General features: G+C 39.8%; 2 protein-coding genes across 7 annotated transcripts in view; one reads left to right on the forward strand and one right to left on the reverse strand.

Annotated features, from left to right (window-relative positions):
• The first annotated feature begins 44 nt into the window (after positions 1 to 44).
• On the forward strand, positions 45 to 11,420 carry LOC126372155 (probable ATP-dependent RNA helicase DDX47). Its single transcript, XM_050017782.1, has 8 exons — positions 45 to 221; positions 418 to 676; positions 931 to 1,097; positions 2,052 to 2,288; positions 2,941 to 3,164; positions 9,276 to 9,408; positions 9,628 to 9,756; positions 11,237 to 11,420. Exons 1-8 carry the CDS (start codon positions 108 to 110, stop codon positions 11,384 to 11,386), a joined length of 1,413 nt encoding a protein of 470 aa, XP_049873739.1. The 5' UTR covers positions 45 to 107; the 3' UTR covers positions 11,387 to 11,420.
• Positions 11,421 to 13,887: 2,467 nt separating this feature from the next.
• The window catches only part of LOC126372123 (CCR4-NOT transcription complex subunit 3), a 31,869-nt gene continuing 25,187 nt past the window's right edge, over positions 13,888 to 20,569 (reverse strand). For 3 of the 6 annotated variants that reach the window (XM_050017719.1, XM_050017718.1, XM_050017715.1), the window contains exons 11-15: positions 19,729 to 19,858; positions 18,460 to 18,546; positions 17,302 to 17,427; positions 16,162 to 16,371; positions 13,888 to 15,838 (exon numbers count right to left, since the gene is read on the reverse strand). In XM_050017719.1, coding sequence (XP_049873676.1) covers positions 15,740 to 15,838; positions 16,162 to 16,371; positions 17,302 to 17,427; positions 18,460 to 18,546; positions 19,729 to 19,858 — 652 coding nt within the window. In that variant the 3' untranslated portion in view covers positions 13,888 to 15,739. Of the gene's footprint in view, positions 15,839 to 16,161; positions 16,372 to 17,301; positions 17,431 to 18,459; positions 18,547 to 19,728; positions 19,859 to 20,569 lie in introns of all 6 variants that reach the window. The other 3 variants (XM_050017716.1, XM_050017717.1, XM_050017714.1) reach the window with 1 other exon arrangement.

Below are 20,569 nucleotides of genomic sequence, written 5' to 3' on the forward strand. Positions count from 1 at the left end.
TTTGAATTTCTGAACGAGAAATCAGCTGTCAGTTTGAAGTTGATAGCTCGATCGTACACATGTTTCGCGTGTCGTGTTTTCTGTAATTGAATTAAATAATTCATAAAATGACGGAGGACAATCACAGCAGCAATGAAGAAAGTCATAGTTCTGAGGAGGAGCAGCAGGAAGAGTCTAAAGTTCAAGAAGATGAAGAAGAAACAGTGACATTTAAAGATTTGGTTCGTGATCTATTTTCGTCCTTATTTCTTGAATTATAAACTGAAATAATCACGTAAACGTTTAACTATCCGAACAAATATTAATAAAAAGGACAAATTAAATATCACATTATTAATTGTCATGATATTTATAAAAATAACTGTTATTTTTAGGTTATGTTTCACATAAACATGGCATTTTTTTATGAATTTCCAGGGTGTAGTAGACGTACTATGCGAAGCTTGTGCGGAGTTAAAATGGAAACATCCGTCAAAGATACAGAAAGAATCTATACCAGTAGCACTTCAAGGGAAAGACATCATTGGTTTGGCTGAGACGGGTTCTGGTAAAACCGGAGCCTTCGCCCTGCCCATCCTGCAGGCACTGCTCGAGAACCCTCAGAGATACTTCGCTCTTATACTGACACCTACCAGAGAGCTGGCATTTCAAATCTCAGAGCAGTTTGAGGCACTAGGTAAGAAGAATATCCCAAAATAATTTGAACAATTCATAGATGTTTGTTAAAGTCACTTTTAGATTCCTTTTTTAAATTTCTATGTATAAATGCCAAATTATTGTCCATGTTTCACTAAATGACCTACACCAGAGTTAAAAGTGGCCTTTATTCAATAGTTTATATTATTATTTAAGTTTAATGTGTAATCTCTTAGTAAATATAGTTATTGAAATTGAGCTGCACAATATTTATTTATTTATTTTGTTTCCCAGGAGCAAGTATAGGTGTGAAATGCGCAGTGATAGTGGGTGGTATGGACATGGTGGCGCAGGCTCTGCTGCTGTCCAAGAAGCCCCACATCATCATCGCTACCCCGGGGAGATTAGTCGACCACCTCGAGAACACCAAGGGGTTCAACCTAAAGGCTCTTAAATATTTGGTAAGACTGATGTTTTTTATACAACATAGCCTATATATGTGCCACTGCTGAGCATAGGCCTCCCATTAACCGGAAGAGGTATGGAGCATACTCCACCACACTGTTCAGGAGCGGATCCAGCTTTTATGTCAAGGGGGGGTGACCAGGTTGCAGACCACCTATTTCCATAGAGAATTAGATAAAATTGCAGTGGCCGCCTATGCCCGCCCAGACCCCCTGGATCCACCCATGACACTGTTATACTGTGGTTTGGTGGAAGTGTCATGTACCATAAAAAACATGTCTTCTAGAAAAATCTCACAAAGCTTTCCATTTACTTTTTGTTTCTTTCCTTAGTTGGGAGTGGTAATAAAAGAATATAAAAAAAAACAATAATATTAATAATGCATGATTATCTAAGTTGGTGCAGTTACATTATTATGATAGTTACATAAATTATTCTATTAACAATATTATTTTAATATCCTCCTTACGCCCAGATTTCCAGTTACAATAGTTAAAGAATAGAGTATGGATTTTGAAACCACTTTAGGCCTTAAAATCATATACAGAAATCTAAACCAAACCAATCGAAACTTGGGGGCACGGCATGGCCCCTGCCAAGTCGAGCAAAAAGTTGAAGCCATTTGTAGCAGTTACTAGCCTGTGTAATTACGATGGGTAGAAAAATGCTTTATTTATTTTTTCTAGAGGCTTTTTAAATAGGCTAGTTTCAAACTAGTCAAATCAGTTACTTTTTACTAAATGTCAAAACATGAAATTATTTGTACGAAAAAGCACTCTGTGTCATAGAAAAACGCGATAAAATGTCGACTTATTATTACGTTTTTCTTTATTAAAACTCATAAATAAGTTATACTAGAAAAAAGAAAATGTTTCTTGTTGCTATTAGATCTGTCTTTATTTGGCTTGATCTTAGTACACGACTCAATTTTAAATACAACTTTCTTGCAGGTGATGGACGAAGCAGACCGCATCCTAAACATGGACTTCGAAGTAGAAGTGGACAAGATACTGCGTGTCATCCCGCGCGAGCGCCGCACGTACCTCTTCTCCGCCACTATGACTAAGAAAGTGGCTAAGCTCCAGCGAGCGTCGCTCCAAGACCCCGTGAAGGTTGAAGTCTCCACCAAGTACCAGACTGTTGACAAACTGCAGCAGTATTATGTCTTCATCCCTGTCAAATATAAGGTAAAATACAAATATACATTATTGCACCAAAATAAAAAGAAATATTTACGAAAATACTCTTAACTAGGTACATGGCAAATGGCGGCCTTATCGTTTAAAGCGATTTCTTCCAGACAACCATGAGATGACGGAAAATCTAATAAAAAATAAATAATAAAAAATTTAATAAAAAAAATTGCTACAAGCAGGGCATCTGGCATAAAATAAATGTAATGTAAATGTGTGTGTGTGTGTGTGTGTGTGTATCTATGTGTGGGAGGGAGCAATAAACAATTAACTTTCTTCAGAACCCACTATATAATTAGGGTATAGTATTCGAATTAGAGAAAATGAAAAAACCCTTCAGCGACGCGCACCACGTCGTCCTCCACTCCTTTTCTGACTCTTTCCTTCTCATACCTCTCGCTCTTCCACTTATATCTCTTCTCTTTCACATACGTATCTTGCATCTCTGTCTCACGTATCTGTCTCTTTCTTACTCGTTCATCTTAAAAGAGTAAGATTACTCTTTTACCTACACTTTTATACATCCTACTTCATCCTTTTATGCACACGCGACATGTTTGTAACTACAATATTTATTGTATTGATTTATCTTGTCAATTAAATAAAAAACAAAACGGTAAAAATATAAAATGTTCTTTACTTCCAGGATGTATACCTAGTCCACATCCTGAACGAGATGGCCGGCAACTCGTTCATAGTGTTCGTGGCGACATGCGCAAACGCACTGCGTTGCGCCCTGCTGCTGCGCAACCTCGGGCTAGCGGCGGTCCCGCTGCACGGACAGATGTCACAGAACAAACGCCTGGCTGCATTAAATAAATTCAAAAATAAGAGCCGCAGTATACTTATTTGTACTGACGTTGCCTCCAGGTATGTGTTCTTGGACAGAAACATGCAAATTGGCTACAGTCGTAACAATAAAATATGAAATATGTTGGATATGGTAGTTTACCATCAGCCTCCATAGTCTAGAGATTAGAGCGTTGGGCTCACGATCTGGAGGTCCGGGTTCGATTCCCGATAGAGAATTTGTCGAATATAACAGTCATCACTAATCTAAGAGCCACACTCTTGTCGGTGTAGCATTCTCCATTCTTGTCTATCAAAAGCCAACACCTTCACTTCCTTATAAGACACGACGTTCGTCTTCTCTTTAATCTGTTCCATGTAAGCTCTTCTTAGTCTTTCCCTTTAGTCTTCGTGTCTTATGACACGACGAATGATTGATTGAATGAAAATGAAAATGAAAAAAATGAAAATGAAAAATGTTTTTATTACCAGAAAACAATACAAATTGGCACATAAAATAGGATGAGTACTTATATTAAAAATATATCCAAATGAACAGAGGTTCCCAAACTAGGCGGAGCCTGTATCTTGGGAAACCGTAAAAAAATGGGTACATGTGATATTGGCGCATAGTTTGCCAAAGGAAACTTAAAATTAAACTTACATCTAAGTATTAGAGCGAAGGGTGTGTGTTAAGTAGCAATATGAATGTGTGAGTATACGAGTTTAGTGTATGCCAGTGTAATAGTAGAAGTAATCATAACAATAATAAGTCAGTATCAAAATAAGTGCATATGTATTTATGTATGTGAGAGTGTATGTGTGGGGGTCAGAGTTAGGATAATTTTATGTGTGTGAGGGTGTACGTTTTTCCAATTTATGTATGTGAATATAAGTATGTGTGGGTGTAAGGGTGAGTTTGTATGAAGGTATGTTATGAACGAGTATGTTACGCAAGTATTTTTAAAAGAGGGTAGAAGATATTAGATGCAAGGATGTAAAAGTGATTCCGTAGTATCATAGTCAAGGGACTTTAACCATGTTACAATTGAGAGTTTTGCAGCCCTAACAGTGCTGGATTTGATGTCACAGTGGTTAGCAACTGTGTTATAGATTTTAGCCCGAGCATAGTGTCCCAGACGTTGGGCAAAACTTGTATTTACCAGAGGGACTTTTATATTGTAAACCCGTTTAGCAATGAGAGAGGGATAATCTGTTGAGCTCAGTGTAGATTTATGTGTGATAAGACTGGTGTTTAGGATATATAATTGACGCACGCTTAAGACGTCTGCCTCTTTATACAGATCACAAGTAGAGTATCTGTAAGGCTTCTTAAGCATAACTTTCAGCAAACCACGTTGAGCACGCTCCAAATCGATCAAAATCGATTTGGCCGCTCCCCCCCAGATACTAATACAGTAAGTGATGATGGATTGACAGACAGCAAAATAAACTAGTTTTTGGATATTTAAACTTGCCGCACTTCTAAGCTTTATCATTATTCCTATTAGTTTACGAACTCTTTTGCATAAGTTTAGTATATGATTTTCGAAAGTTAAGCGTTCATCAATAATTATACCTAGATATTTTATTTCGTTTATTCTTTCCATCTTATCACAATTACACGGAAACTGGTTAGAGATTGAGAAATTACAGGAATGGACTTTTATATCGTTAGCTAGTCTTGGAGCTGAGGCTGCTGTTTTATGGAAGCATAGGTATTTAGTTTTTTTAGTATTAAGGGTTAGGAGATTATGCTGCAGCCATTTCGACATTGTAGCCATGCCCACTTCGGCAGACTCAAATACATTTGCCCAATTTTTGCCATTAAAAAGGACCACCGTATCATCCGCGTAACAAATGATCTCTGCAGAGGTTAAGTTTAAACTATGTATATCATTAATGTACGTCAAGAAGAGGGTTGGCCCTAAAATGCTGCCTTGTGGAACCCCGAAAGCAGTTGGTAAGGAATCACTAGTATTGGCGTCAATTTTGACCATTTGCTTCCTATCCGAGAGATAACTTTGAAACCATTTCAGTGGAATTCCTCTGATCCCAAGTCCTTCTAATTTCGCTAATAAAATAGGCACTGAGACAGTGTCAAAAGCCTTAGCCAAGTCTAAAAATACTCCAACACATTTCTTATTGATGTCTAAATAAGAGGAGATGAGGTCTGTGAGTAGCCGGACGGCGTCTTCTGTGGATTTGCCACGTCTAAAACCAAACTGTCTTGTTGAAAGGAGGTGATTCTTTTCCAAGAAGTCCACAAGGCGTTTGTTGACGATCTTTTCTAAAAGCTTAGACAGTACGCTGAGAAGTGAAATTGGGCGGTAATTACTAGGAACGTCACTTGCACCGTCCTTATGTATTGGAGACACTACCGCTACTTTCCAAGCCTTCGGGAACTTACCTGTTGAAAGACTAGTGTTAAATATATAAGTGAGGGGCTCAATAATAACGTGTGCAGTAGATTTAAGAAGCGTGTTGGTGAAACTATCAAGACCAGGGGCACAGTTATTTTTTAGACTGAAAATAATATTAGAAACTTCTTGCTCGTCAGTAGGAGACAGGAAGAATGAATGAGCAGGACCTTCATAAGACAGATTGGCAGCGAGAGTTTCTTCAGTTTCACCCGTTTGGTTCATTATATTTTGAGCTAGATTTTGTCCAACTGTCGCGAAAAATGTATTACAAATATTTAAAGACGCCAAAGGACTACTATCTACCTTAAGAAGATCGTGAGCTTGTGAAGCACGTTTGGGTGGAATATGGCAGATGGTTTTAATCGAACGCCATAGATTTTTTGGATCCCTTTTGTTGGTTTCTATTTCGCAAGTATCGTGTTGAGACTTGATTCTGCGTAGAAGGTTGTTACAAAAGTTTCTGTAACGCTTGAATGATAGTTTTAGAATAGAATCATTAGGGTGTTGCTTCGCTAATGAGCTAAGATGGTCTCTGTGGCGGATACAACGAAGTAGACCGGGAGTAACCCACGGAGCCAAATTAAATTTTGAGCGACTTACGCGTTTAAGCTTAGTGTGCTTGCTAACACTGTCGTTTAGGATACGTAAGAAAGCTCCGACAGCTTCGTCAACGTCCAGTTTTTCAAAAACGGTACTCCAGTTTGTAGTTTTAAGTTCATTTGCTACTTCTTCAAAATCAGTTATTGTTCTCATTCGATTTTTGTCTCGTTTCTTTTTTTGTGACTCTAACTCTAGCATTACCAAGCTGTGATCGGTCACATCCGTAGTACAGACTGCGCCTAGAGCTTGAGCATTGCAAGAAATGAAGATATGATCTAAGCAAGCGTCCTTTCTAGTGGGTTTTCAAATGGCCGGCAAAAGACCGTGCTGTGCCGTTAAAGAGAGGTACTTTGATGGATCATGTTTCTGCTTGTCTGTTGATAATAGGTCTATATTAATATCGCCGGCTAATATCACACAAGGCGATTTTTTATGCAAAGTAAGGAAATCGTCTAGTGAATAAATGAAGCTGTTAGTATAATTGAAGGAGGGAGATCGATAAATGCCTAAAACCGTACCAACATCAGGAATTTCTACAGAAAGACAGCATGCTTCGGGAAATGATGGTTCCGTTACAGATGGATTATAGCTATCTTTAACATATATGACCACACCTCCATTCTGGTTAATGTTGTTAAGAGTCGAGAAACAGCAGTAGCCGGGTATTTGACCTACGATGCTGGTAGGTTCCAATCTACATTCAGTCAAAACAATTATATCAAACTCAGTCTTAAGACGATACAGAAGCACCAGGAAAGTATCAAAGTTTTTGTTGATACTTCTAATGTTGAAAGTGAGTAATTTAAAGTTGTTGTTTTGTCCAAAAAAGGTATAACAATTTTCTGGTTTGATGGTCTCACATTTAATATCTGAGGTATTATCAATTTCTTCTGATATGTCTACGTTATCCATAAATGGGTAGCGTTTATCTTTGAGAAATAATGTATTAAGAATTTAGCTATGTCACTGAAACAGTATATATGGTGTTTATGTCGAGTAAGTGAGGGCAGTGAATGTGTTAGTGTTGGTAAGTATGGCATATTTACATTATTATTGTATAAAATGTAGCATACAAAAGGAACCAGCAGAAACATTATATCATATATTGGGTAATTAGACTCATAATAATGTACTAGAATTAAAAGTAATGTGTGGAAGACGAAAACATTTTTGCGTAAGAAAATACACTTAGAGAATGGTCGCCGATAGTTAAGAATATGGATATGACAAACGATTTTACGCCATAGACTACTGTTTTTAAAAGCTCGCGTATGTAATAAGGAATAATTTAGATTTAAATACAAGTAAAGGCAAAAACGTGCAACCTTGTCGAGAGTGAATATTGACAAACACACATTTAAGATCGGATTGTTTTGGGAAGAAAATATAATCAGGCAATTACAGTTAATCTGCATCAATGTAAGAGAAAATAAAAAGAACACAATTAAGAATTTTAAAATAATACAAATATTAAAAACAGTGCTCTGAGGCAGACCTGTCCGGGAAGCCGGAAAGTTTGTTATTAGGTGGCTCTTTTTGCAGCTTGGTTAGAGACGTTTCTGAGGTTACTCTCAAGACGGAGCTTGTTTCAGATCTTCTCATGAAAATGTTGCCGTTCGACGTCCAAACAAATTTGAACTTCAGTTCGTTACCCACCGAACGTGCCTTGCTAAATAGGATTCGGTTTGCTTTAGTTAAGTGTTCGTTGACGAAGACTTTTCGTGGAGTTCCCGGTACCTCGAGCATGTCAGAAGTGAGGCCGCGGCGCACACGCGCAGCCCGCAGCAAACGGTCGCGCGGCGCCCGCCTGGTCAGCGTCACGATAACCGGACGCGGCCGCTCCGAGCCGCCCACGTCGCCCGCGCCGCCACCTCGAACGCCTACACGCCTCACGTCGTCGATATCGCGTGGGTCCAACTCTACACCAAGTTTGGTTGTCATTATCGAAACAATATGTTCTAGGTTTTCTCCACTCTGCTCCGGAACACCCGTGATCTCTACGTCTTTCAGAAATTGACGCTGCTGTTGATAGGAAATTTCTTGTCGCAGTTCGGAAACTTCAGCACGGAGAGAGGAGACTTCTTCCTTGTACTTTTTGAGTTCTCGGAGTTCAACCTTGATATCTGTAATTTCCTTTCGAAATTGCTCTATGTCTTCGGAGGTAGAGGAGAGAGACATTGTAAATTCTCCCATTTCAGTTCTCATCTTGTGGAAAGCATCTTCTAGCAGAGAGAATGAATTGCGAAGAAAAGTTAGCATGTCTGCAGGCGGAGGGGAGTTAGAGTGCGGGTCCACAAAGTCGGGGACGGAGTCTTCTCCCTCTGCCTGCTCAAACCTTCCTGGTTTCTGAGAGGAGCTACTCTTAGAGGTCGTGTCCGAGGCTAATTGTTTTTTCTTTAATTTACATGAAGGGCAGCGATAAGCATTCCCGCGAGCGAGCCTGCTATCCTCTCTTGATAAAGTTAAGCAGCTTTGATGAAATACTTGGGGGCAGGTGCAGCAAACAATAGTAGTTTTATCTTCATTTTTAATTATGTTTTTGCAAGAGCCGCACAACATGTTGACAAGTTTTCATAAAATTGATGTTGAAATTAACAGTGGATCCCTCTAGCGAGAGACTTGGGAAACGCTTAAGGAAGCTTTTATAAGGAACAGGACTTTTAGTTAGAAGTTCAAAATATGAGGTAACAGATGTCGCTGCACGTTTGAAAAATCGATGTAAGCAAAGATAGTAGTGTATCTTTTTTAGAATTTTTGAGGTTATTTCGACCAATTAATCACACACACTGAATAAGTTAGGCACACAGTTCAAGATGCAGATACTTATAGATCATGCACAGACAAAAGTTAGCGAAGCACCGTACCCAAGCATAGGAAAAGTCAACTAAAAGTACACTTTCTGTCGGAAGAATAAATGTTTGAATTTTATTAGAATGCGTGATGTTAACACTGAGATAACACTTGTGCCGACGCGTCACTTTACTTAGTAAGTAATTATGATATTTAACTTTGATGATAAACACTAAATGTAATTATTGTTTAAATTAAACTTTTGTGGTTAAAAAAGAAGTGTTTGGCAGTAAAGCGCCACCTAGCGAAAAAAAAGGAATGAAGAGAATGATTGTTGTGTGTTGTGAATGTAACAGTAAATTGTGTACTTCCCGTGCAGAGGTCTGGACATCCCCCACGTGGACGTGGTGGTCAACCTGGACATCCCGCTGCACAGCAAGGACTACATCCACCGCGTGGGCCGCACGGCGCGCGCAGGCCGCTCCGGGAAGGCTATCACCTTTGTCTCACAGGTACTTTTAGTTTTCTATGCATTTGTGGCGGACCCTAGTTGGCCAGCTAGTTCCGCCCACATGCAACAGATGGCGCCACATTCAATAATGCAGTCTTAAAAGGTAAAGGTGCCACAAACTCCGCACAGAGAACATTCAATAGAAGTAATCTGTGTGTCCTCCACAAAGGTCCCTGTTACTGGATTAGAGTACTCTACTCGTGTCCTAACATAATTCCAGTACGACGTGGAGCTGTACCAGCGCATTGAACAGCTGATCGGCAAGCAGCTGCCATTGTACAAGACGGAGGAGAGCGAGGTGATGGTGCTGCAGGAGCGGGTCGCGGAGGCGCAGCGGCTTACCAAGATCGTGAGTTACTTTATAGTTTTTGTTCTTCTCTCTCTCTCTATTTAAGAACTGCGCTTTTGTCGGTGGAGTAATCGCCATTCCTCTCTTCTTCCCGCCAAAACCTTCACCTCCCGATACGACACGACCTGCACCTTCTCTTTTATTTGTTTCATAAATGTTAGCCTAGGTCTACCCCTTCCTCTCTTCCCTTCAATTTTTCCTTCTATAATGTTTGTTATAAATGAATCGTGTCGTATCAGGTGGCCAATCATATTTCCTCTCCGGTTCTCTATAGTCTTCGATATGGTTCTATTTTCTTCAACTCTTTCCAGCACTTTTTCATTTGACACCATTTCAGTCCAGCTTTTTTTGTTCTTCTATCGTGTGGGTTATGCGGCGGATTATGAACCTCATCAACGCTGGTGTCCGGTTTATAATTGAGCCGCCAAAGGCCCCTGACGTGGCTCATGTAGCGACTACGTACTTCGTCAGAGAGTAGTAACCGGGAGCAATGGCTTAACGTGCATTCCGAAGCACGGATCATCTTACTTTCGGACAAACGGGTGATCAGCCTGCAATGCCCTAACCACACTAGGGTGCATAAAGTGTTTCTGTTATATTCGAACCCGGGACCTCCAGATCGTGAGCCTAACTCTCAACCACTTTAACTTTTGTTTATTTAACGGATCACTTAAGCAGTTACAGCTATGCACATTATAACATTTAGTTAAGACATAATTAAACTAAGTAAAACAGTACTAACGTCATATCAGTTACTTTTACTAAACGTCGAAACACTAACTATGGAATTTGTATGAAAAAGCAACTTGAAGGAAAACGTGACATTAAAATTAATAAATAAATAGAAAAAGCCGTTTTTCATTAGTTTTAGATCTGTCTTTATTTAGTAGGAATGGTAGGCTGAATGAAACGTAACGCAAGGTTGTGTGAAACAGAGAGCGACGAGTGAGCGAGAGAGAGGAGGGAATTGCGAATGACAGGGAAATGGCGGACAGTTGTTTTTAAAAAGGAAAACGTACAAGACTATAAAAGGTTAAAAATAAACGAAGGTGAAGAAAGGATGAGGAGCTCGGTGGCGCAGCGGTAAACGCGCTCGGTCTGCGATTGTTGAAGTTAAGCAACTTTCGCAAAGGCCTATCATAGGATGGGTGACCACAAAAAAAAAGTTTTCATCTCGAGCTCCTCCGTGCTTCGGAAGGCACGCTAAGCCGTTGGTCCCGGCTGCATTAGCAGTCGTTAATAACCATCAATCCGCACTGGGCCCGCGTGGTGGTTTAAGGCCCGATCTCCCTATCCATCCATAGGGAAGGCCCGTGCCCCAGCAGTGGGGACGTTAATAGGCTGATGATGATGAAGAAAGAATAATCGTTTCCATCATGCCCTATCCCACAAGACTTTCATAACTTATCTTTGACCTAATAGGCTGTCTATGTTATATCGTATGTACTATATTCTTATCCTTATTATAATGCAATCACAGGAAATGAAAGAACTGGAAGACAAGAAAACTACTAAGGGCAAGAAGCGCGGCGCGGACTCGGACGACGACACGGAGGAGGCGGCGGGCGTGCGCCGGCGCATCAAGGGCAAGAACAACAACAAAAACAACAACAAGAGGAAAAAACGCTGAGCCTTTACCATTAAATAGATTTTTAAGTTTTAAATATTTGTTTTCTTTTTTTTAATCGATTCACTTAATTACAAATTGGTGCTAATTCCAGTACTGACCATCTAAGTTTCTGTTTTGTATCTGTCATTTTCTTATCCGCCGAAAAGGAAAGGTAGTCGACAGGCATAAACGGCAGAAGATTTATGGAACACACGTAACTTTTATGCAGAAATTTAAAAAACCTCCCAGGCTTATAGGCTGTTTATTTGTTTGACTATAGGTATCCCAATTGTCAATGGTCCATCCATTCCAAAAAGAACTAAGTACTCACACCTCACCGAGCTTTTTTAGACCAACGTGTCATCATCTATAATGGTCGAGCCAACTGTGTTCTTAAGGTAGTTTACAAGCGCCATCTATAACGTTTTTAAGGAACGTAGCCTGGAAAGTTTCTCATTAAGTTGACAGCACACACGACCGAGGGATCGCATATCAGCGAAACACATTTTATTCGCCCGGGCTATTCGTTCATTCACTCATTCATTTTTAAATTAACAGCTGTCAACCATCCGTCTCTTTTCTTTTCGACGGATAAGAAACTGACAGGTATCTTACCTGCAGGATCCCACTGCTGGCATCAGTACAAATGGTGCCGATTCAGGAATCTACTGAATTAAGGGTGTTGGGATCCCAGCTCGGCGACAATAGATGGCGTATGTAGCCATGCCATTCGGTGATCGAAAATATTATTTTTGTCATAGATAAACTAAGCCAAATGAGCTCTACACCTTTTAGCCACTACTTGAAGGTCTAGAGAACCTACAAACAATAAAAAATATTACAAATCCTTCCTATTTTCTTCAGGTTTACTCTGGGTCTGAAGTTATTGTCAACTTCCTACTTTTAATGTTATTTTTATTGCTTCTATCGTGTGCGTTGTGAGTTGGAGTACCAACCTCATCAACCCTGGTGTCAGGGTTACCATTGAGCCGCCAAAGGCTCCTAACATTTTTATTACATATTATTGGAAACTAAATATAAAAAGTTTATTATATATACTACATATAAAGGTTTATTTGTAACAAAAAAGAACGTAACTTCAGACCCAGAGTAAATCTGAAGAAAATAGGAAGGATTTATAATATTTTTTTATTGTTTGTAGGTTCTCGAGAGCTTCAAGTAGTGGCAAAAATGTGTAGAGCTCATTTAGTTTATTAATTTATTATGTATGGCAAAAATAATAATTTCGATCACCGCTACACTTATGCCACCGTTACTGAGCGAGGAAGCCAACACCCTTAATATAATCATACTTACGCTTAAAGATGAGCTTCATTTGGGACGACACATCCCGCCGTGATGTTGGCCACTGAAATTGTGTAAAACGTTGAGAAAGCTGCCTCACTTCTTTTATTTTTACACACGATTGTCTGAGTTTACACGGGCATCGAACCCGGGACATTTTGCTTGCTTCTTGGTAGGTATATAGTAAGGTAAGTTCCTATTAGGTAATTCTCTTTTGAACCGAGTTTCCTTTTTTTTCTGACACTGAAACTCAAATCAGGAAACTGGCATATTTCTTCTATAAACTAGTTGATGTCTCTTGAAAACATATCTGGCATTCTAGCGTTTACTACGAGACTTCCGTCGCATTTATAAATCTTGTAATTATAAAAAATCATAAATAGGTTTATAAATTATAAATATAGCCGGTAGTTGTATTATTATCGAAAAAGGCAGAAAATATATCCAAAATAATCGGGAATCAGCAATTCACCAAATAAACAAAATGTTTAAATGCTTCTTACAGTTTATTCTACAATAAAACAGTCATTTCTTTCAATAAAAAAAATAAATAAGAAAAAAGGAAATGCGTAAACGCGCCGCGCCCTACGCAGCTCCGGCACAGTCTAAACGTCGCACTTACAGCTAAGCGTAAGAAGAAATCACAACATGTTTTAAATTTTTTAATTGTTATTTATTTCTATACAAATAGAACTGTACAGATAATTTTTTAAATTATTATTTACCACATTTCATCTGTTCTCACGATAGACTTTTTACAAAAGTGAAAACTATCAACATCACGCACGGAATAATCGAGATCGCGCGCGCCAGCGCCGGCGCCGGCGCCCCGCCCCGCCCCGCGGCCCCACCCGCCCCGCCCGCCCCGCTCGTGCTGTCTTCAAAGGCTGGCTGGCAGTCTATTGCGTACAAATCAAACTCCAACCAATAATATACTCTTTCACCTTCACACATTGTTTCCTATGCGGGGTCGCCGTCCAAAATGGTACATATTGTCTGGTCATGATACCTTTTCCCCTTCTCTGGCTCCTTGATTATTTCAATTGAATTATATTAATTGGCAGTCTAAATAGCAATACCTGATTCGTCACGTTATATTTCCCATTTTGGATTGCGACATAAATTTTATATAGTAAGTACAATTAGTATTTGTGTAATCAAATCGACTTTTGGCAGTGTTGCATGCATGCTCATAATTTATAGGTTGTTCGAATTAAATGCACAATTATGTAGTGATTGGTACAAATTAACATAACTGAGGTGAAAGAGCGTATTATTTTTACTAAGCTAACGAAATTCCGACACTGGAGATCCTCGTTGTGGCTGCTGTTAGCTTACACATACCACACATTTGCTCTACCACAAACTATTATGGGTGACCAAACGCGAGCTCTGCAACAATTAACACAACAATAGAGTGAAAGGGCTACATTGGAGGTAGGGGTCACCTACACCCTCATATAGTCCCTTCGCTCCCGGGAGGGCCCGCGTCTGGCCACCTATAACCGTGTTCTCTTAGGAATATTGGCTCGTCCACACTGCTAGGCCAACACTCGAGGCTTACTTAACCTAGCTGAGACCAACTGTTCTTAGAGATAGGTTGTACTTTGCAGTCGAACTGAAGAACGAACCACATTTAATCGAACTCCAATCTTGCGTTATGAAAACAAAGTTTTTTATAGAAACATGTGCACAGAACATGTTTCCATATCAAACTGCAGTTTGGAATAAGCAAAATTATTAGATACGATTGAATATGGTTCGCACTGAACTGTAGTACATGAGAGCTAGCTTAAAATAACTCCTATGTCGATGCTCACTATACAAAAGTTTAAAACAAATGTCCGGGTTGCCTTCAGATGGGTTCAATAGATTGTGACTTGCACTTACGTTAGTAGGCTGAGATACTAAGACTAGTATAAAATTTAACGTTTAAACACTACACTGGAAGGAGCCGTGATATTTTGAACACAATTTTGGCGATAAAATCAAAACTAGTGTCAAACTTTTCAATCTAGACCTAAAAATAAACTGTGATGTTTATCTAGTGATGTCCATGAGCAAGACACTTAATATACCGGAGATCTACATATTTAATTGTATGATTTTTAAGACAGTGCAGTGTTCAAACAGGAAGATGTTTAGAGGGAGTGACCCTCACAACACACAGCAAGGGTATGTTCTAAATTGAACTTTATTTACACCTCCTCCAAAATAATGCTTTCTAGCGTTACAAATCTACTTATTGCTGCTTAGTTAGGATACAAAATAAATGAGAAATAGACCACTCCTTCATAGCAATCCTGCATACGGGCACTGTGTGTTGTACGGGTCACTTGCGATGACTTCAGATCAACCACTTTCCATTCAATAGAATCAGGAAAGGAATAAATTCTCAGTGGCAGGTGTGAACACATCGCATATCCGAAGACAGCCCACACGTCTTATATCAATATCACATTGGCTTTTTATATCAACCGGCTCGCGGTTGAACATGGTTGACAAGTTATCATAAGAGGCGCTAAGTACATTACATAGTGTGCTACAGACACCACCAACGACGGGTGTCTCATGGCGTTTAAACTTTAACAAACAACTATTGATTTATTCATGGCCCAATGTTAACTTGTCAACCAAAATATATTAGTAATGCATCACATGACATATTCGCGTTTCGTTTCCATGCCGTTCGATAAACATTCGATTCTCAACAATAATACTACTGCCAGCTGCGGTACACAAAGTATAAATGATGCTTGATGAGTCGTCTGATTTAAAACTTTTATTCACATCACAGAAGACTGAACCGATTGTTCATTTAAAATACTGTCAAGTGGAATTGATGCGAAGTAACACAATCACAGTGTCGGAGGGCGGCGGCGGCGGCGAGGCGGGCGCGGGCGTTCCACACAGCAGACCGCGGCGCACGGCGGCCGGGCCGGCGCTATGTACTGCACAATTCCTTCATACACTGCACTGTGTAAAGCACTGATCACTGAGTCCAAAACCATTGCACGAGTCACTGACACAGTCCGGCCGCGGCGCGCGGCGCGTCACTACACTATCCGCTCAGTTCAAGTCCCGGTCTTCTAAGTACTTATACTCGAAGGTGAAGCCCTCCTTTTTCCGCTGGCCCCACTTCTCGTAGTCGAAGTAGATGTATGTGCCCTGCAGGAAACATAACATTAGAATCACTCATTTCATATAAAATCAGGTTACAGTGTAAGCTACGGTTTTATGAAAAAGTAAGATGGTCCGTGCTTCAGAAGGCACGTTAAGCCGTTGGTCCCGGTTACTACTTACTGATGTAAGTAAATAGTCGTTACATGAGTCATGTCAGGGACCTACCAGGGAATAACCACCAATCCGCACTGGGCCCGCGTGGTGGTTTAAGGCCCGATCTCCCTACACATCTATCCATAGGGAAGGCCCGTGCCCCAGTAGTGGGGACGTTAATGGGCTGGTGATGATGAAGAACTAGATTCAGTTACCTGTTCATACTCCTCGTTGATGACCTTTGGCTCCTCGTGTCGCTGGAACCACATCATGTACTTGGTGTGGAACCGCCAGCTCTGCTTCTTGAGCGCCTTGGCGGCGAGGTACTGCGCCTTCGTCCCCTCCATGTAGTAGAAGACGAAGAACAGCGTCTCCGTAGACAACCGCTGGAAGAATTCCACCGAGTCCGAGTGCGGAAGCAGCACCTGCAATGTTACATTGTGGGGATAAACACGGGATGTTGTGATATAACACATAACATAACACGCCAGTGATGTTATGGATATAAAATTTAAGAATGATTATTATACCGGATACGGTTACGGATATTAATTTTTTTAACGATTTTCAAAAGTATAATACAAATAGGTAATAAAATGGTTTTATTTAGACAAAAGTTATTACGACAAGTTTTACATTTTTATTCATGGAGGTTGGTTCTACGAACGAGGGGATTTGGTCTTAACGTTTGTAAGTTTTACATCTTACCCAATTAGTTTTAAGTTTACGCGGTTATTATCATAATTAAAGCACATAATAACGGCTTCTTACCGCGTTTAAATGGGGATATAGGTTATTATTATTATTGTATAATGTTATGACGACAAAAGAAGAAAAAACAAACAATGCGGGCGGCTTGTGTGTAGACTGTAGGCGCTGGCAGCGGTCAGCCGATCAAAACAACTTGTCTGATATTATCCGAAACTTTTATTTCGGATTCGGTTACGGATGATTTTTTATATGGGATATCCGATAGTACGGTTACGGTTACGGAGCTCTCTAACATCCCTCCTCAAGCGAAGGTTGGTGGTAGGGCTGGCAGAGAAAGACCTAGAAGGACGTACATTGACCAAATTGGAGATCCCCTTAGAAAGGGTTCAGTAAGATCTACTCTGAACTGGCGTGCGCGTATGAAATGATTGATGAATATGGAGTAAGCAAGAGAAGTGTGTCAGGAACGAAGCAAATGGAATTCCATAGTTTCTGCTTACCCCGGTGGGAAATACGCGTGAGTGTATGTATGTATGTAAAAATAAACATTACAAAATGAATAGTTCTAATTTTAAACAAAAAATGCACTCTACATTCGGTTCTAATTTTAAATTTTTAGAATTAAACATATTGTGGGTGTTTACCTGGTTGTAGTATAGCGGCGTCTGGCAGATGTTCCGTGGGAGGTAGACGCGCGTGCGCTCCGAGTCGGAGGGGTGCGGCATGTGGTAGAACGACGCCTCCATCATCTGGAACTGCAGCTGGTGCTCCTGCCACAGAGCGCAGACGCACTATTAGTACTAGAGTAGGCGTGCAGGTTAAGGCGCCCCATATGGGAGAGAATACGGTAAAATGACTGGGCCAAACATTTAAATTGGGTCGTATAGTACACAAAGTTGAACAATAATAGTTGTAGTTGTATCCCTTATCACCATAAGGTTCATCATATCCATCTTAGGACTTCGTATCAACAGTGGCTGCAAGTTGTCTTTGATTACTTGTGGCTCTGCCCACCCCAGTTGGGATTACGGGCGTGAGTTTATGTATGTATGTGTATGTAGTTGAACAATAATATATTTATAGTTACAGTTACGGAGTTATCTAACATCCCTACTCAGAATCATGGTCTAGTTACAATGTAGATGGTAAATACAAAATAATTGAATGTAGAGAACTGGTGTCTGAACTAGGATACCCTGTCTTTCAGAATACCAGGCCCCTATATATATAATATATAGAATACAATATAAAGAAAAAAATATATAAAAGAGGAAGCCGCTGGATGCGGGCAGCGCAGGACTGATTGTCGTGGAGATCCTTGGGGAGGCCTATGCCCAGCAGTGGCGTCGTACGGCTGATAATGATGATGAATATAAAGAAAATAAGATGCAATGGACACGGGCCACAGTTAATCAATGTAGATGCTACTCTTATCAAGGTTGCGGATGTAATGCGACAAAAAATAGGCTAAGAATAGGAAAAGAATAGGCTAGTTTCTAACTACTCAAATCAGTTACTTTTTACTAAATGTCAAAACACGAAATTACTATGGAAGTTGTATGAAAAAGCACACTGTGACGTCATAGAAAAACGTGAAAAAATGTCGGACTTATTATTACGTTTTTCTCGATTAAAATTCATAAATAAGTTAAATAGAAAAAAGAAAATGTTTTTCGTTAGTTTTAGATCTGTCTTTATTTAGTAATCAGAATTCCATAATTTATCTTGAACCTGGTACACGATCCAATTTATGATAATATAGGGCAGTGGCCATGTGTTCGACACACTTTATTGATACTTACTGAACTTAACGGTAAGGGTCCGAGCGGCGCGACGCCGAGTAACGGAGGAATGTGCGCCTGCGCCGTCGCTACCCCTCGTCGTGCGTTCTGGAATCACAATATCCACATGTTTATAAAAACACTTTTTATTTTGTTGACAACTCTCCACAGACCAAGGTTTCCATTTCAGATTTCTAATCGTATAAGTTTAGAAAATATTTTTTTCATATATATTTTTCCCCAAATATCAGAAACGGATACATACAGGGTGTTAGTATAACGAAAACGTTGATGGTGATTCAGACCATGACTCTGATTTTATATCAACTGGATTTTTTCATCGCAAAAGTTATTATTGGAAATAATTAAAAAAAAAACAAGAAAAACTTGGATTTTGCGACGGAAAATTTCACTTGTATTAACTCAGAATCATGGTCTGAATCATCACCCTTAGTATTCAGTACGATGTCCTTATATACCCTGTAGGTAATTAATATAATGCCGATTATTTTACTTTTTAAATGGAATTGGTTGGTGTGTGGCAGTTGGTACTGTTTATATTTTGCAGGTTGCTTTACCACAGTTATAGTTAACATATTAAATATTTATCCACGATTCGGTGCGGGTGTTAGTGTATATAGGACGTTAGTGACACCATACGAAAAAAGGTGTTATACTGGCCCCGATTCCTGCAGACACCGCCTAATTTTATTTTAAGTTATATCCGTCATTTTCATATCCGTCGAAAAGGAAAGGGACGGATGATTCACAGCTCTTAATTTTAGGAAGAATGAGTAAATTAATGTGTCGGGTTATTGACTGACGTAAAATTTTTAGACGGTTGGTTTAGATTTGTGCTTAAAATTGACGTGTGTTCCATAAATTTTATGCTTGTCGATTACCCGTCCCTTTCCTTTTCGGCGGATAAGAAAATGACAGATATAACTTAAAATAAAATTAGATGGTATTTACAGGAATTAGCACCATTGTCGAAAATATTTAACAAAGATTTAGTGTTTTTGCTGCGTCGTGATGTAAATCGAACAACGCGAGCATTCGCTAAACTTACGTTATACGTAGTGGTTCGCGTTGTTCGATTTACTATGATGTTTTTCTTTTAATATTTTTTTTATTTAAAATTTGGGTTCTATGTGGTATGTGTACAACATGGGACTGAAAAAAAGTCATGAATTTTTCGATAAGAAATTGCAGTCGATGTCAACTCAGAACCATGGTCTGAATCGTCCCTTAGGAGAAGGTGTAAAGGTGAGTAAGTGCAGGGCGTGTTACCTGTCCGTGGTGCTGGTCGAGGCCGGCCCGCTGCACGGCCTCCTGCGCCATGCTCTTGAGCGAGGCGGTGGCGGGCGCGGCGGCGGGCGGAGACCCGCACGCGGCGCTGCTGGCGTCGCTGGCGCGCCCGCTGCGGCACACACGGCGTTACTTATACACTTATATCGCAATGGTACGTCGGAGCAATATCATGTACCCACTTTAGAACCCTGTCGCACTATCATATTTGACATTCAATGAGACTTACGGTTTAATTTGTCCAGAAAGTTAATGTGACATGGTTTCAAAGTGTATACATATTAGTACTCGTAACCGTACAGTGACAACGCTTGAAAATTTTACATTCTACGAAAGAGACATGATATAAAAGGAACTTTTTGCGAATGTTCCTCTTTGCTAACAGGCTTTGCTTTGTTACTGTGGCGTCCTCTGAATAATAAAAACTTTCTTTCTTTCTTTCTTTCTAACAAGGACATTATGAGACATGCAAGACTTAAAGTTTAATTGAAACCTACTCATATAAGACTTTTACTTTGTATCAAACGTAACCGCGTATACAAATTTGAGTACTTATAGCTCTGTCTATCCCATTGGGGATTACTTGAGCGAGTTTATGTATACAGGGTGTCAGTGACGTCGTAACGAAAACTTTGAAAGATGAGTTGATATCAAGTGGCACTTTCAGTCACAAAAATATTGAACTAATAATAATAATCATTTATTTCGGACTCATCCACATTGATTACATCCATGGATGGACAGATGGACAGCTATTCTGCCTCCAATGTGACCGAGTTTTCAGAACAAAGTTTGGCTTTGCCAGTCACATTCGAGCGCACGA

Source organism: Pectinophora gossypiella, chromosome 13 (genome assembly GCF_024362695.1).
Source record: "Pectinophora gossypiella chromosome 13, ilPecGoss1.1, whole genome shotgun sequence".
In the NCBI taxonomy this organism is placed as follows: domain Eukaryota; kingdom Metazoa; phylum Arthropoda; class Insecta; order Lepidoptera; family Gelechiidae; genus Pectinophora; species Pectinophora gossypiella.